We start from the raw sequence: 18301 nt of genomic DNA, 5'->3' as shown, positions 1-18301 counted from the left end.
CCTCTTTACCTGAAGCCGACTAAATCCCTGAAGCATTACACCGGTATAAATGGGAAAACGGATGTAAAACGGATGTTTGTATGAATAAGAAAATGACGCTATTGTCTGGAATGTCTGAAAGGTCATCCTTTGATAGCTTTAACACGAAATGTTACATAGGAAGTTACTAAAGCTTGTATTTTTGTATAAGTATGACAAAGAAATGGTGTTTCACTTCTTATCTTGCTAGTCTTTTCCAAGTTTTATGACATGGCATGCTATTCAAATAATGGTAAATGTTTTCAGTAGTATTGGAATACATCAAAACACTAATAAAACAAGTCATTTGTGCACTTTAACGCTTCTTTGTACAAAAATCAAAAATGGTTGCTTACTGCTATCGTGTCATTTACTCGACACAATGGGAGATTTTCGGTACTCAGACATGTCTCTCAGTCCTAAAGTCAACTTCACAATGCCAATGTATTATAAACTTCGTCTTATACCTTAACTGCAATAACCACTAATCTTACATCACGGTACGCAGCAATTTCATTGCATTGCACGCCAGCGAATACAGCTTATTAGAGAGGTCAGAGCCCTCGACAGAAAATTGTAAACACTATATATTTAATGTTTACAGACTGGCTATATTCGAGGGCACAATTCACTAACTTTAATGCTTATACAAACTTCCTTGATGCAAGAATAGTGGTAATTGCAGTCAAGTTAGAAGTAGAAGCTCATAATAGCTTGACATTGTAAAGATGACTTAAAGGCATACTTTCTCTTTGGATGACCACAAAAAATGAAATTTCTAAACGTGGCCAAAATGAGACTTAGTACCAGCAATGACTGGTGTGGTTTCAGGCAGGGTATACTTACTCTTCTGATCACTTGATGCCACTTTTCATCATAAAATGCTTCCGCATGGGGATGCGGTTGTTGGCAACATTTTTTCTTATCATAACATAGCAATTATTGTGGATAAACCCATACCACTAAGTAATAATCCATTAAACTAAGTAATTTTGAAACATGCTTAGAAGTGTTTTAAATAGAGATTCTATTCTTTAGTCCGGGCACCTGGGAAGTCCAACTGATGAATATATACACTAATTGACCAATTTGAGACTTTATATGTCCATTCTAAGAGGTGGTATTCCTTTAAAGTCTGATGTATGAATTGTTATGAAAATCACCCAGATTCCGCTGCAACTTTCATACTAAGATGTTGTTATTCTGAGCACTGTGCTCTCTAATCTAATTTTCCTCTTCAAAGATTACTAATAAGCTCCGACTAATGGATTTCATTTGTTCAACGTTTTGTAACAATTTCAGAGTGCCAACATATATTCTCTCGGGATTATTTTTGAAGAGAATTTTCAATTTTCTTTTGCTGAAGGGTTAAATGAAAAACATGCTTTATCTCTAAACACGCGAAGATTGTATAAACAATAGTTATCTATATCATAGTATTAGGTAACAAGCTTTTACATAAATATTCACTTGTGTATATTATGTTATGAATATATTGAAATTGATTCAAGGTTTTTCGTACTTACAGAACGATAGAGTAAACATATAAACTCCGTAAACACTCCCCTTTCCCTACTCAGTACTTTAATCTGATTGAGACAGATCCATTTCAAGTGTATAAATAAATGTGTCTCACAATTTGAATGTCCCACTAAAGGGGCGTCCAAAGTTGTAGGGTGTTTAGTTTAACTAATGAGGCGTCCAACTAGTAGACTGTTTAACTAAAGGAACATCCAACAATTAGGGTGTTTAACTAATAGGGCGTCCAACAAGTAGGGTGTTTAACTAATGGGGCGTCCAACAAGTGATTGTTTAACTAATGGGGCGTCCAACTAGTGGGATGTTTAACTAATGGGGTGTCCAACTAGTAGGGAGTTTAACTAATGGGGCGTCCAACTAGTAGGGTGTTTAACTAATGGGGCGTCCAACTAGTGGGGTGTTTAACTAATGGGGCGTCCAACTAGTAGGATGTTTAACTACTGGGGTGTCCAACTTGTAGGGTGTTTAACTAATGGGGCGTCCAACTAGTGGGGTGTTTAACTAATGGGGCGTCCAACTAGTAGGCTGTTTAACTAAAGGAACACCCAACTATTAGGGTGTTTAAGTAATGGGGCGTCCAACAAGTAGGGTATTTAACTAATGGGGCGTCCAACTAGTAGGGTGTTTAACTAATGGAGCGTCCAACTAGTAGGGTGTTTAACTAATGGGGTGTCCAACTAGTAGGGTGTTTAACTACTGGGGTGTCCAACTCATAGGATGTTTAACTACTGGGGTGTCCAACTTGTAGGGTGTTTAAATAATGGGGCGTCCAACTAGTAGGATGTTTAACTAATGGGGCGTCCAACTAGTAAGGTTTTTAACTAATTGGGCGTCCAACTAGAAGGGTGTTTAAATCATGGGGCGTCAAACTAGTAGGATGTTTAACTAATGGGGCTTCCAAGTAGTAGGCTGTTTAACTAATGGGGCGTCCAACTAGTAGGATGTTTAACTAATGGGGCGTCCAACTAGTAGGGTGTTTAAATAATGGGGCGTCCAACTAGTAGGATGTTTAACTAATGGGGCGTCCAACTAGTAAGGTTTTTAACTAATGGGGCATCCAACTAGTAGGGTGTTTAACTAATGGGGCGTCAAACTAGTAAGGTATTTAATTAATGGGGCGTCCAACTAGTAGGGTGTTTAACTAATGGGGCGTCCAATCAAATGGGGGTGTTTAAGTTACAGAACAACCATGAAGTAAAATTAAATGGAGTTTTATCCTCGACCCTTCTGCACCCGATTACAGATCAGTAGGACATGAACCTTTCATTAGATTACAAGAATAAATGGGTTGATATCATGTAAAGAGGTGGTGATATAAATCACGATCTGTAAAGAATGAAGAAACTTAAAAGATTAAAATCGAAAACCAATACGGAAAAATTAAAGGGATTGTAAACAGATTTTTAAAAAAAATTATGTGTATCGGGTTCACCGATAGTGTCATTTGCACCATTTCAATTTTCAATCAGACATTTCAGTCGTCTGTGGTTATTGCTAAACTAAGTCTTTGATGACGTCACTAATCGCGAAGGGCCTTAAGTGATAAAGCAAATTTTGCGATTAGTAAAACTAATAATTGGAATTGATGCTATCATTGTCTTCGATATACATAAAGAATTTAGAAAATCTCTTTACATCCCTTAAAGATTACTGAGACAGGTGAGAATGGGATTAAGATGCAGGCTACACTCACTTAGTCGAGTCACTCACAGAAAAAATACGAAACGCAACATCAAAAAATGCAAATCTGAGGCTTTTTTCTCGAAAACTTAACTAAAAACTAAAAAACTTAAAATATTTACAAATATTAATTTTCAAGTATTTAAAATGAAAAACAAGTTTACGAATATAAACTTACAAATATTGACAATGAAACACAAATTGATAAAAAACAATAAGACAGTGAAATATAAATCTACAATTATTCGCCATGAAATACAAATTTACAGTAAAATATAAATTTTCAAATAATTTTTCATAATAAGCACAATGAAATACAAATTCATACATCTAAATGTGTGGAAAGGGGCGTATTATCAGGTCGGTGTCAGTCAAACGGTTAATCTGTAAAAGATTATTTTAAGAGACAGATTCCCCATCCTAGTTACTTAATCAATTATAATTTTTTTAAAGGGACATACTCGCCATTTGTTTGGTCTCAGAAAAGGTTTATCTAATCGATAATAGGTTAACTGTTGAAATTTGAGCCATCAATTCCATGTGTGTCCAGAATTATCTGTGTTTGAATGTTAAAATGACGACTCGTCCTTTATTGAGACTCCGCCATATATTGAAAATACATGTATAGAAATAGAATAGTTTAAGGTAAATTTGAAGGAATTATGGGTTTTTCGAGTATTTCTGGTCCTTCTGAAGACTAATTACATATATTCAAGACCCAAATCAACCATTGAAAATGGCGAAACCTAGCCACCTATTGTTTCTAATAGCTTCACTGACTTTATTTCCATGATATTTCTTCGATCTGTTTGATGTCACATTGGACCACAAACTGACCGCTAGAAGTTAAATAACCATTTTTGGTATCAGTGAGTTCAGAACAGGTGATAGGATTCCACCAAGACCAATGATTCCAAACCCAACTGACATCTCTCTTTACTATCAAGTCACTATATTTTTTAGTTATAGTTTTACTGTCATCATCAATATTCAATAAACTGATTTGACCATCAATAATACAATACTTAAGGTCAGGATTGTCACCTGATAATAGTTTAGTATCGATAAAAATAGCACCATCATAACTCCTGCAACCTGCAACACAACTCCATACAACGTTGTTGTATCTGCATTTGTTCTTGCTGTAACAAACCCGTTTTACTCTCTTCAATTCGCTTACCTCAAACTGAAACTGATACGAACTTGGTATGTAAAATGGTTTAGAAACAACGAACCCTAACTGCTTACTGCCCAATGAAACATAATCATACCAAACCCACTGTAAATATTGTAAACTCAGATTGTTATCGTTCCTACTTCTATCCTGTTTTTCTATTTCTACTAAACGAGGCGATTTTAATAAAATGTTTAATGTTGTTTTACTTGAAGGTGGAATATTTGATTCCGTATCATTTAACACATCTATTTCACTTGTAATTTCCTTTTCTCTTTTTTTAACTTTACTCCTATTTTCTTTCAAATTTTTCCTGATGTCTTCAATAATCTGTTCACAACTTTTCCTTAAACCTGAAACAATCTGCTCGGTTCTTTCAGCCACCTTAGCACAGGAATCTTCACACAAGGTTTCCAATTTTTCCAATGATTCTAATAATGTAGAGCGAGATTTCTCCAAATTTCTAATTCTGTTTTGGATGAAGTTTTGTGAATGTTGCAGCTTTTCTATGGCGTTTTTCCGCGTTTCGTCACTTTCTATATCCAGTTTTACATGATCATTGTGTTGTCCTAATATACACTTTAAACACAGTCCTACATTACAATTATTACAGTAATAATCCACCTCCTTCTGTTTGTGGTTGGGACATTTTGGTTTTGTTGTTAAGGAAGATTGGTCTCTTTCCTGTGTTTTACGTTTAGATGTTGTAGCTATATAGTTGTTAGTAAACATCTTAGCACCACCTTCTGGAATCTTTACATCCTGCTTGCAGATCGGACAAGTGACTGTTTCTGTTTTATTACCGATATATCGTTCTATGCACCCCAAACAGAAGGTGTGTCCACAGGGTAAAATCTTTGGTGATTTGACACTATCAAAACATATGGAACATTCTAGTGCGTTATTTATTGAAGCTGTGGCCATTTTATTCTTTTATTAAACACACTGGAGATGTTGAAAATAGAATATCCAGATATAAAACACACTAGAGATGTCCTGGTTGAAAATAGAATATGCAGATATAAAACACACCGGGAATGACCTGGTTGAAAATAGAATATTTAGGTATAAAACACACTGGAGATGTCCATGTTACAAAGTTCGTGTATAAAATAACACACTCGAGATGTGGGTGTGATATATTTTATACTTAATGAAGAAGTTGTAATCTGTTGACGTTCACCTACCAGTTTGATGTGAGACTCAGCGTAGAATAAGAAGTAGTTATGAATAGTCACGTTATATACAGGTTTAGTTCAGATTTCCTAGAAAAGGCGTCTTGTTTACTTTCTGAGGGCCCTGTCACACAATGACAATTAAGTAGGCGTATACCCAGCGTTTGACAATATTGTCGAATCTGCTGCCATGCGTCGAATACACTTTGGGTAAGTGTTGAATAAGCTTTAAAATAATTGAAGCACGCTGGTATACGTCGTAACAAGAGGAGAGCGTATTAACAAGCATAAAACTTTCGACGTATGCTATCATACTCAAGCTATATTACTAACCTATAAGAACTTATGTCGAACTTATTCCCCTTGTAAGATGACGTATGTAGACGTATTTGGCGTTGTTTTGACGAACATATATTATGTTTTTTTCACTTACCAATATCATGAAATGGTGCATTGTCGCCCGATATTTATTATAACATTTCCCCTGAACGCTATCCGTACGCCATTATACGATAGCGAACAATGTTCGGTAAGATCTGTGTTCGTGCAAAGTGCAAAACACCGCAAATATGTCTACATATGCGTTCGAGATAAGTTCAGCGTATACTACGTATGTGAAACGTATGAGCTATACATAGTTATACGCGCAAGATTTTGTGCACGCGCATAAAAAACACATCCAAAGCCTCAGAGTATGTCAGCGTATTAAAGAATTTCCATACGCCGCTTACCCAGGGTGAATTGTTATGGTGTGACACGTGACTTCGCCTCATCAGATATATAGACTATACTTAGAAAAAGCATCTCGTTGGTTCTTAGACCGAAACATATGCCCTTTTTTTAGCCCTGGATAGCTTTATTGAATGTTGTCAGCTAGTGTAGAGACACTAGGCCCTGTTTTGTGGGTAAGGTGAGGGTGTTTTAAGGCTGTGTACACTAATGTATAAACCGCTACGCTACGCGGATTTATACAGTGTACACAGGTTTTTTCTGTTTATACATCGATAAACTGAAAAAATGTTCAGGTCATTCCTTATAATTAAATCAACTCGAATACGTGTTTAAATATTTATCTAAAATAGCCACAAATTAAGGCACAAAATTGGCGCAAAAATACATAAAATTTTAACATAAGGTTAATGAATTAATATTAACAATAGAGACCTCGTAGATAACAGCCAATCAGCGATAAGTAGGTCACCTATTTATAGTCTGCTGTCTACTGCTTGAAAGTTGACGGAGTGGCCACATTTAAAGTTCAATTATTGAAAGACGAGTTCGAAATAAGTCCAAATCATGATTTCGTTGATATTTGGAGAGTGCACATTCGAGGGAATTTGGAAAATACCGTAATCATTCAGTGAAGTGTAGATTTCGGATCTGGTGACGTTTCGAAGGAAAGACATCGACGCTGTGTAGTAGCCACGTCAATCAAACTCAATCATAAAAGTAGTCCATAAAGGGGTGGAGCTTATATTTACATTCCGTTTACACGGATATAAACCGAATTCATGTGACCGCTGTCATATTGCGTGATACCGTGTAAACGGAATCGTGATTTAATCATGTTAGAATAAACGAATCTTCGGAAGTGTGGATAATCCCCATACAACAGGGCCTAGTTTTCCTGACTATACCCCAGCCGGCAACAGTCAAAATATCTATCACAGTCTAGAGTAGAGGTAGATGTTTCGAATTAGTGCGCCCCTAGTTTAAAATTCGGATCAGTCAGTAAATATCTGTATGTATTAAGTGCAGGTATAAAGCTTGTATTACTGATATGTCACAGTGATCTTACACTTAATATTCCATTTTGAATTTTATATGTTTTTTTAAGCACACTAGTAATCAACTAAATCTGGATTATATTCCAGAATGATGTGTACAATAGATTGTGTTCCGTTATTCAATTCTAGTGTGTGGTTCACTGTTGTACTATTTTCTGTTTCTAGACTCACGAGACACGAACTAACTTGAGTTATATTCTATTGGGTGGTTTACAGTTGTACTTTTGTCTGTTTCTAGACAACCAGACATTACCTAACTCTGGGTTATGTTCTAGAGTGTGGATCACTGTTGTACTATTGTCTGTTTCTAAATACACCAGACATGACCTAACTCAGGTTTATGTTCTAGATTGTGGATCATTGTTAAACTTTTGTCTATTTATAGAAATACTAGACTTCGCCTTACTATGAGTTAAATTCTATTGGGTGGTTTACTGTTCCTAAAACACCAGACATTACCTAACTCGGGGTTATATTCTATCGGGTTATCCACTGTTGTATAATCGCCTGCCTGAAACAGCACACATAATCTAACCTTAGGTTATTGTCGAGAGTGTGTTGAGAAAGAAATGTTTAAAAACGGTCCATTTTAAACTCTGTTTTTAGAAAAAAAAGCCCCTATTAACTGTTGGCAACACCACCGAGCCAATCGATAGAAAGGCTGTAATCATTATGGTTGTCAATCCAATAGTTGCATTTACAAATCTCTGTGATACTAGAAAGGAATGATGTCAAGGTATAAGACGCTGTTCGTTTTAGCTTATGAAGATAAACTGACTTAAGCCATAGCTGGAGGAAGTGATTGGCAGGCAAAGTAATGATTCTCTTCTTTTCTTATCCAAGATTTCATTATTAATCCATTGATCACCTCACTCGGCTTACTGTAACAGAGCTTCTGTCTTACTATCTTATTCACCCTTCACCTTGGTGTACTAGTAGCGACAAACTTTCATTATATAGGAATCTATTGGAGAATATTCTTGTTGTAGGTTTCTTTATCTTCTGTCTTACCATCTTATTCAAGAATATTTCACCTTGGTGTACTAACAGCAGCAACCTTCTGTTATATTTAGGAATACATATAAGAAAACAAACGTTCCGAACCTGTCTCGAAGTGTAGACATGAGAATAACTTCAGTAGGGACGCAGGCCGAAAAAGGTCAATTGTCTGAAGATCGCATATGGAATTATAGAACGATTCTGTTGTATAGATATGACACCAGGTAAGTCCACTGATGAACAAAGATTCAATTTGGCAAAAATTTTTTGGTCATCCTAAGAGGTAGTCTACCTTAAAGATATTAATGTGGTGAACGAGTTTGAAATATTAGGAACGTTAGGTCTATTCCCCAGCTACAATAATAAGACACATCTTCTGTCTGTCTTTCTGTTTCAATAACATGTCATCTTCGTATACTAATTATCGGGAACCTCTCCTGAGACGGTTCTGCCTACAAACAAATCATCGGCAGCCTCATCAGTAGTAATCGAAGTCGTAGTCGAAGTCGTAGTCGCAGTCCTAGTCGAAGTCGTAATTGCAGTAAAATTCATATCCGTACTATCGGTACCAAATTAATTTGTAATGCAGCTTCGTCATACGAAAATATTCATAGTTCTTACATGGAAATAGCCACAACCATGTTGAATCTCTACCTCGACTTAATAAGCTGTCCGCATCAACAGGTTGAGAGATATTGGATGAAAATTGCATTGGGAAGGATTTTTTGTGACCGTTTGTACAAGTTTGACTGTTGATATGTCTGTCATACCTTCAGGCTGTAGACAAATTCTTTTCAATCCACTTCTATAATAAGTGGTATTTTCAAACCATCTTAAAGATTTGTAATTAATGATTCAGGCTGGTTAATAATGGCTTCTCTAACTTTATGAAACGATTAACCTAAACGTATAGAGTACAGGGGCACTTGTTCGGTCTATAGATATGTATTGTCGAGAAAACAAATTAGTGATCATCTGAGTTAAGTCAAAACTTATGACATGATAATTTCCTTTCATCATGTCGGTGTATAAACGAGTGTTTGTGTGGAGTTGGGGCTTAGCCATGATATAACAAGGTTATTGACGTTTTACCCTGCAAATATATGGAGAGAGGGGAATGACTTTCATTGTCTGCACAGATCACTGACATATTAGCTCCTCCCTTAGCACCATTCGAAACTACGCATGGTTCTTACATGGAAATAACACACACAAACGTAGTTCACAGCCACAGACTCTTCAGTCGAATTTTTAAAATGGAGTTATATTTCAGCAAAGCCTTCAAATAACATTAAAAGGCTTACAAATGGCCCTGATTGTGATTTGAAGGCTTAGTTGAAATATTAGATAATATTCTTTTTAAAAATTCGCCTTTTTAAGTCGAGATAGAGATTCAAAATGACTGTTAATAGTGGCAGAGCCAAAGGGGGGCAGACACCCCGCTCGAAGCCCCGAATGCAAGTTTTCGGGCATGACTTTCTAAGTTATAAATTCGGGCAACCTCAGATATTTCGCCCCCTCGGACGTCAACCTGGCTCCGCCACTGGCTGTAAACTACCATCGTGTGTGTTGTTTCCATGTTATTTAATTGAAATGAATGCAGTTTTACGTTATTTCCATTTAAAAACCACACGTAGTTTCGTATGCTCTTAGCACGAGCCTCAACAATAAAACTAAATCGTATTCATGTAAAAAAAAATAGGTTATGGAAATAGCACGAACACCAGGTCTCACTAGTAGTCTCAAGTTTCCATGTCTCAATATAATAAACTCCTACCATTCATTGAAATTATGTGACAATTAATGACAATCAAGTAAACATCCTATTTTTTCTTAATAATAATTAGCATGCAAGGTCTCGGTTGTTAAATAGGTTCAACTCATGAAAACTGCCCTATAAATATTACTAACCATCCACGTGTTTTGTACCAGTTACTTCCCTTGAGATATGGCACGTTTTATTTACAAGTTTTTATGTTTTAAAGATATTAACCTACTTAGATAAACGCAATTACAATACAAAATAAAGGTCACTTCCTTTGTGAGGTGTAATGTCGTGTTCTTTAAAGTCCCACCAAGCAGTTTTGCCTACATATACATACGAAGTCAAGTGGCGCTCTTATATGGACACACTCCGGTAAATCATTTGCCATCTGTTTCCATGTTAAATCTCAAAATTTAACCTTCTATAACTTTTTCCAGACATCTCGTTGAAAACCTTTCAATACGTCACATGAAAGCCTGACTAATGCTTCGTTGCTTGACTGTCACTGTACACAAAACGACTATTTTTAGAATTATCCTTCCGCCTTTTAGGTCTCTCATCATCTCACAAATTCTGAAAGAAAATGCAATTTCAGACATCAATTTCCAAATCTAGACCAAAAATTAGTCAAAAATAGGTATGGAAAAAACGGAGACGGAGGATTCCTAAAACGGAATGGATTACATTCGTTCATTAGCATGAAATGTTTTACTGGAGTCGGTCCTATCGGATTACTAAGTCTAGCGAACTGTTTAGTAGCATGTAGGTTTCTACTCTCGAGTACAAAGATCAGCTTCGTGAGTCGTAGCCAGTTGTTCATCGATACCTCGTGCATGCTTCAAGAAAACTTGTCAGTTTACCATTTCATAACACCGGAAAACAATGGGAGGTGCACCCCCACTTATACCCTACGTTATCTTTAACAATTTCTAGAATATGATTTTCCTCAAAATATATGTCAGAATGAACCAAATGTAAGACGTAGCAAGGGAGGTTGTCGATCAAGCGCCTTCACCGAGTCTCAGCATTATGAATTCATCATCGGCAGTTGTTCCCCATTGGGTCAGTGTGCCCCTATTTGTACCCCCAGGCTTTGGCACTTTTTGAAACATTGAGAAGCATGAGGAGCAAGTGTATCTATATTCACATCAAATAATATTTTGAGTTTTGCTTTTCGTTTTTGTTTTGTTTTATTTTTACATTGGGACTTAACTATTTGGACCAATTTGTCAACTTGACCGATGAATGCTAACATTTGTTTGAAAATTTCATTTCGAGTGTATTTTTTTCAATTTCAGTTGCTGTGGTTGTGGCCTTCTTCGTCTGTTTTGCTCCATTTCATGCTCAAAGACTAATGACTCTGTATATTAAACGAGAGCAATGGACACCTGAATTGCTCACTGTACAAAGTTACATCTTCTACGTATCAGGTACGTTGGTTTATCACCATCTTCACAATGTCAAGCTGTTACGAACTGCGTCTAATACCTTGACAGTACAGCAATAGGCACCTTTCTTGTGCCACGGAAGTTTGTAAATGCAGCCAGTTGGATGGATTGCGCGTTAGCGCACGCAATCTTTAAACAATAGGCCATGATGTTTACAGTCTATCTGTCGAGGCCTCTGATTGGCTGTATTCGCTGGCATACAATCAAATCAAATATCTGCATTCCGTGATACAATTGCAGTCATTGGTATAAGTACGAAGTTCGTAATAGCTTGTACATATTATGGATGGCTAATTATCACAGGAATGTTGTCTAATTGTCAGCTTAATCAGCCTCTGTCTGACTGCTTTGTTTTCAAAATGGCATTTTGAAAAGCTTAAGTGACGAGAAGGGGTACGAAGCACTAGGTTTTCAACGGAGTGATAAAAAGGCGCTAAAATAAGCATTGTTAAATTTAAGTGTCGTAGATTTTCATACTACAAAACGAAAGTATTCAATTTTTGTTGACGTCAATATTATGGAATCAAATTCATTTTAAAAATGAAACGAAACAAATTAATATTTCTTTTTTTGCTTTGAGATATTTTCCTTCACATTTTCTGATTCAATTCGTGTTTAAAATAGCAATAATCTCTTTTAAAAAAAATGGGGCACACAATACAACGTACAGTTTTCAACTACTTCTATCAACTTGTGTAATCTCGGAGATGTCGGTGGTTAACCATGTTCTAGTTTATTTTTAACAAACATTAAAAAGTTGTCGTCGACCAGAGCGGGATTGGAAACGGTATCCATCTAGCTTCTTGATGTAAGTGTCGCCTATGTCGACTAAAACGGGTCCTATGATTTCAGTCGGCCTATAAAAATCTTTAAAATTGCCCGTTTATATTGACTATTGACTATTGTCACTATCTGAATGTTTTCAAAAATGTTTGTAAATGGAGTCCTTTCTTATGACTTAGAGCATTATTATTATTTCACGCTATCAGGCGAATGACAAATCTAATGCCAATATCGCTTTAATTTATAAGATATTGCACAGTTTAAATGTAACCTCAATATTATCTACAAAGATTTGAAAATTGTCCTCATTTTCTAAATTATAGCTAATTTCGATCATTTTTTTTCTCTTGCAATTGCGTGGTTATAAACCGCATTTACTACAATTTACTACGCTGTACCGATTAGAGGATTTTGATTTATATTTAATACAGATTTGTCATTGAAGGTATTTGCCTTCATAGTGACATTTAGCCTTATTCAAAGATAATGCCACGTCATTTAGTTCATTCTTAAAAAGTTCTATATCACTCTACAATTGGTGTATTGAGCACTCTTATAACAGTGGTATTTTTATATCACTCTACAATTGATGTATTGAGCACTATTTTAACAGTGGTATTTTTATATCACTCTACAATTGGTGTATTGAGCACTCTTATAACAGTGGTATTTTCATATCACTCTACAATTGATGTATTGAGCACTCTTATAACAGTGGTATTTTTATATCACTCTACAATTGGTGTATTGAGCACTCTTATAACAGTGGTATTCTTATATCACTCTACAATTGATGTATTGAGCACTTTGTTAATAGTGGTATTTCTATATCCCTCTACAATTGATGTATTGAACACTATTTTAACAGTGGTATTTCTATATCGCTCTACAATTGGTGTATTGAGCACTATGTTGACAGTGGTATTTCTATATCTATCTACAATTAATGTATAGAGCACTATTTTAACAGTGGTATTTCTATATCTATCTACAATTAATGTATTGAACACTATTTTAACAGTGATATTTCTATATTAATCTACAATTGGTGTACTGAGCACTATTTTAACAGTGGTATTTCTATATCGCTCTACAATTGATGTATTGAGCACTATTTTAACAGTGGTATTCTTATATCACTCTACAATTGATGTATTGAGCATTATTTTAACAGTGATATTTCTATATCGCTCTACAATTGGTGTATTGAGCACTTTGTTAATAGTGGTATTTCTATATCACTCTACAATTGGTGTATTGAGCACTATTTTAACAGTGGTATTTCTATATCGCTCTACAATTGATGTATTGAGCATTATTTTAACAGTGATATTTCTATATCGCTCTACAATTGGTGTATTGAGCACTTTGTTAATAGTGTTATTTCTATATAACTCTACAATTGGTGTATTGAGCACTATTTTAACAGTGGTATTTCTATATCGCTCTACAATTGATGTATTGAGCATTATTTTAACAGTGATATTTCTATATCGCTCTACAATTGGTGTATTGAGCACTTTGTTAATAGTGGTATTTCTATATCGCTCTACAATTGGTGTATTGAGCACTATTTGAATAGTGATATTTCTATATCACTCTACAATTGGTGTATTGAGCACTATGTTAACAGTGGTATTTCTATATCACTCTACAATTGGTGTATTGAGCACTATTTGAACAGTGGTATTTCTATATCGCTCTACAATTGGTGTATTGAGCACTATGTTAACAGTGGTATTTCTATATCGCTCTACAACTGATGTATTGAACATTATTTTAACAGTGGTATTTCTATATCGCTCTACAATTGATGTATTGAGCATTATGTTAACAGTGGTATTTCTATATCACTCTACAATTGGTGTATTGAGCACTATTTTAACAGTGATATTTCTATATTAATCTACAATTGATGTATTGGACACTATTTTAACAGTGGTATTTCTATATCACTCTACAATTGGTGTATTGAGCACTATTTTAACAGTGGTATTTCTATATCACTCTACAATTGATGTATTGAACACTATTTTAACAGTGGTATTTCTATATCGCTCTACAATTGGTGTATTGAACACTATTTTATCAGTGGTATTTCTATATTGCTCTACAATTGGTGTATTGAACACTATTTTATCAGTGGTAATATTTTGTTATTATAGAAATATCAATATTGATTTGATACAAATGCTTGACACGAGGCGGATAAGACAATTAGGTCAAATGAGTTTTAAAAACCCACTTTAATTCACACGGACTATATTAAGTGTAGAAGGGATTTTTCAATCATTTATTATTAGATAATTTGAGAAGTAATAAGTCTACTGCCTGGATAAAGTAGTTCCGTTCTAGCTTGATCTCTACACGGAATCCACACGTCAGCTGGTCACCAACAGCCCACGTCCAATAAGAACAGAATTAACTTAACACACAAGGGAGATTCAAAGGAAATAATTGAAATAAAAGATGGACTCTATAATAAGAAAGTTCTTATGGTGCGAGATTACTTTGACATTTACAGTTATTGACGCGCGTCAAACGCCACATCCTGTGTATGTATCGGAATTGAATCTTTTTTTATGACTTTGTCATTTGCCCTAACAGTTGATCAGACATGGCGTTGCTCTGGTCTGTATTGATTGTTGGTTCAAACTTTCGGTTTTGTTTTCTATTATCTTAGGTAAGGGGGCTGGATAAGACCACAGAATTGCCAAGACCGGCTTACAAGCCATTCTTTCCCAATGGTGATTCTTAATGATAAGAATGGCTGGAAAATTCGGGCCAGCATCTTTTGTGTGGGTCAAGCCCTCCCCACCCTCGTAGAAACACAAATGCACTCTACCTGGTGCAATTAAGCCAAGTCATGATATTCCGACCCTTAATGCATTTTCGATCATTCAGCCCTCTGTGAAAGCTGCCGATCAGTAAAAACCAGGGGCCTTATTCTGGAAAACTTTAATAAGATAAAATCCAGATTTTAAGAAATACAATAATCTAATTGGATAATTAAACTTAATTTAAAATTGATTTGAGCGATTGACCAATCAAATAACTGTAACACTAAAATCATCAAGTTTTCAAGAATAAGGATATGTTGCATTGGGATAGCAATGACTGTAACAGTAAGTTAAGTTTTCAAGAATTAGGACCCAGGTGAAGAAAACTGAGTCCTTAAATACGTGCTTGCGTGACTCAAAATGAGAAATCTGATTTATTGATTGAACTTATTTCAAATAGTTTTTTTTTTCATTTTACGTAACTGATGAGAATTTAAAACGACATTTTGTTACTGCTTCTCGAGAGACTGAGACACGGTAACAAGAGATAATGAACTTGTGGGTGTTATAGCTAGTAATAGAACATTGACCATGCGCTTAAAGTGATACTACGTCTAAGAATGAACACAAAATTTAATTCTCAAGAATGGTCAATACGAGTATATATTTATCAGTGAACTTACCTGGTGTCATAAAGTTACAACAGAATTCCTGTAAAATCTAGAAAATTAGAAAAGTCATAAAACTAAGTAATTATTGAAAAACGCTTAATCATTATATTATGCTCTTATTGGCCACGTTTAAAATGTTTATATTTATGTTTATTCTAAGACGTAGTACCCCTTTAACATATCAATATTAACTGGAGTCAATGGGGGAAAACTGAATATGTAACCATGATAGTAAAAGGGTTTGTAAAGACGTTTTCTGAACTATTTATGTGTACTGGAGGCGCTCATAAGACCAATTTGCACCATTTCAATATTCAGTCCGTTGAGATATCATTACCAGCGTCTGCTCAGTTTTCATAGAATTTGGTATTACAAATCGCCACTTTGAGTGTTCCCGGTGCACATACAAAACTGAGAAAACCGCTTCACAATCTCTTTAAGATAGTTATTATAAACTTATTATGGAATCAAGAGTAATTTACTACTTTAATAGGTTTTTTCCTTGTGATCAACCTATTAATTTGTATCTCAATAAACGTTTATTGGAAATCAGCCGATTAAATCTAATTAATGTTTTTTTTTTCGTTTCGTTTCAGGTGTTTTATATTTCCTGAGTTGTACGTTAAATCCTATTTTATACAACATGTTATCTCGTAAATACCGCCAGGCCTTCAAACGGACGCTGTGTCGCTGCTGTCTCAACATTCATTCACTTCCTGCATTCTACAAACTTAAAGCTATATTTATTGGTAAAGATGGCGCTGCTACGTCATCTCAACCAGACGACAAACTTCTTGGCATTCATCCTGTCAAAGCGATTCGATTGACGAAATTCAGTCAGCAAGATTTCAGGAAACATCAACCATCCACTAAGGAAACTTCCATCAGACAATCTTATTCTGGATCCAGTTCGGGTAGTGCGCATGCCCATTCAGACGGTCGTCTGCAGCAGTTATGTAGACACAAATATTGCAATAGTCACCGTGCAAGATTCAGTGCGTTAGAGAATTCAAGTTGGTGCAGGAATGAATTCATTTCGTTTCCGGAAAAAGTGAACGGTACAAAGGGAAGCTACTCTTCGGACAAATATAACTACATCCGGTTTTCTGTTGACGAAGCCGGCGATGGGAAGAGTGAGATGAATTCTTTTAGAGTTAACCACAGTTGTGCTTTATAGACTTCCAGTTAATGGCTGGAATTACAATACGAGAAAGCTGGCTAATTGACACGAAGGGAATTTCAGTGCTCAAGAAATTGATTCGTCGTTTTGTTAAGTAAATGGATTTATAATGGATTAAAACTAAATTCGGACTAATTAGGAGAATCAAGGCAAGGACGTAACTCAAATATATATTTTTAACAATTCAAATGAAATTATTGACCAGTCCCTGTAAAGCTTTTGAATGGTTACAATGTAGTATTCACAACAAAAATGAAATAATTGACCCACCATGAAAAGAGACAATTTCAGTGTTGACCAGTCAGAGCGTATGTAAGAACCTTACACGAATTAACTACTAACTTTCAGAATTACAAGTTGTAATTGTAACACTGTTATTTTAAGATTTTCACGGGTATATATTGAAGGACTTAAGACGCGATGAAATTTTGGACCAAATAAAAAAATTAAAGGCTGATTTCAGTGTTCATCAGTCGGTGTGTGGTCTTTCTCTTCCTCTGTTTGCTCATAACCAGAACTATTCTGTGAAAACTTACAAACCTGGCCACGCTTTCACGAAACGATCTTGCTTTAAGATGTCCTAGAAACAGTGTCAGAAGATAAGGCCGTAGGACATATTAGCGCTCTGATCGTTTCGAGAATACGCGGCCAGCCTCTGAGATTTAAGGTTTACGTCAGAAAATTCCGTTAACTTTCCTGTGCTTTGCAACCCAACAAAGGTTATAGCAGACACATTTCCTTCAGTTAACACGATAATCCATCTTGGAGAGAAAGAAATGGTAATAAACTATAGTGATTATCATTTTCATACACTGGCAATCAGAATATCTCAACCACTGTATTCCACTTATAGGTACCAGTGGCGTTTCCACAGGGAGAGCTCGGGGGTCATTTTAAATTTCTTACTATTAAACATAGGAAAAAGGAAAATCACGTGGCCCCTTTCATGTCCTGTCACCTTCTGCTCCATAGAAACGTCCCTGTTTCTCATACAAATAGAAAGGTGTTCATATTGGCGAAGGTGTTTATCATAATCTTTTTAAAGATATAAAGTTATTATGAAATCAAATCAAGAACAAATATGTGAAATATTTCCATATCAGATCAATAAATATCTTTATTTATAATTTCTGGAATATTTTATCAAGATCAAGAAATACTCAGTTGCTCAGCTACCATGGGGACTGGTTGAACCGGGAGAATGCAGGAGAGCGTGTGTAAATTTCCCGGGGGATGAGGCCAACCGACGGGTCCCGACTCACCTAGTTGAACCACTGAATACACTTTCGGATTCTTTAACTT

General features: G+C 35.6%; 2 protein-coding genes across 2 annotated transcripts; one reads left to right on the top strand and one right to left on the bottom strand.

Moving 5' to 3' along the window:
* Positions 1-5116: 5116 nt before the first annotated feature.
* Positions 5117-5335, bottom strand: LOTGIDRAFT_121359 (hypothetical protein; the record flags this gene model as incomplete). The annotated part of the gene is made up of 1 exon (XM_009058808.1): positions 5117-5335. A coding segment is annotated over one exon (219 nt), but the record flags the coding sequence as incomplete, so codon positions are not given.
* A 5500-nt stretch (positions 5336-10835) lies between these two features.
* Positions 10836-16996, top strand: LOTGIDRAFT_162779 (hypothetical protein; the record flags this gene model as incomplete). Its single annotated transcript, XM_009058807.1, has 3 exons — positions 10836-10899; positions 11436-11567; positions 16416-16996. The coding sequence occupies 3 exons, from the start codon at positions 10836-10838 to the stop codon at positions 16994-16996; spliced, it is 777 nt and encodes a 258-aa protein (XP_009057055.1).
* Positions 16997-18301: the final 1305 nt, after the last annotated feature.

Source organism: Lottia gigantea (assembly GCF_000327385.1).
Source record: "Lottia gigantea unplaced genomic scaffold LOTGIsca_36, whole genome shotgun sequence".
NCBI classification, from domain to species: Eukaryota; Metazoa; Mollusca; class Gastropoda; family Lottiidae; genus Lottia; species Lottia gigantea.
The sequence above is the reverse complement of the archived record's forward strand: the minus strand, read 5'-3'. Positions and strand labels throughout refer to the sequence as shown.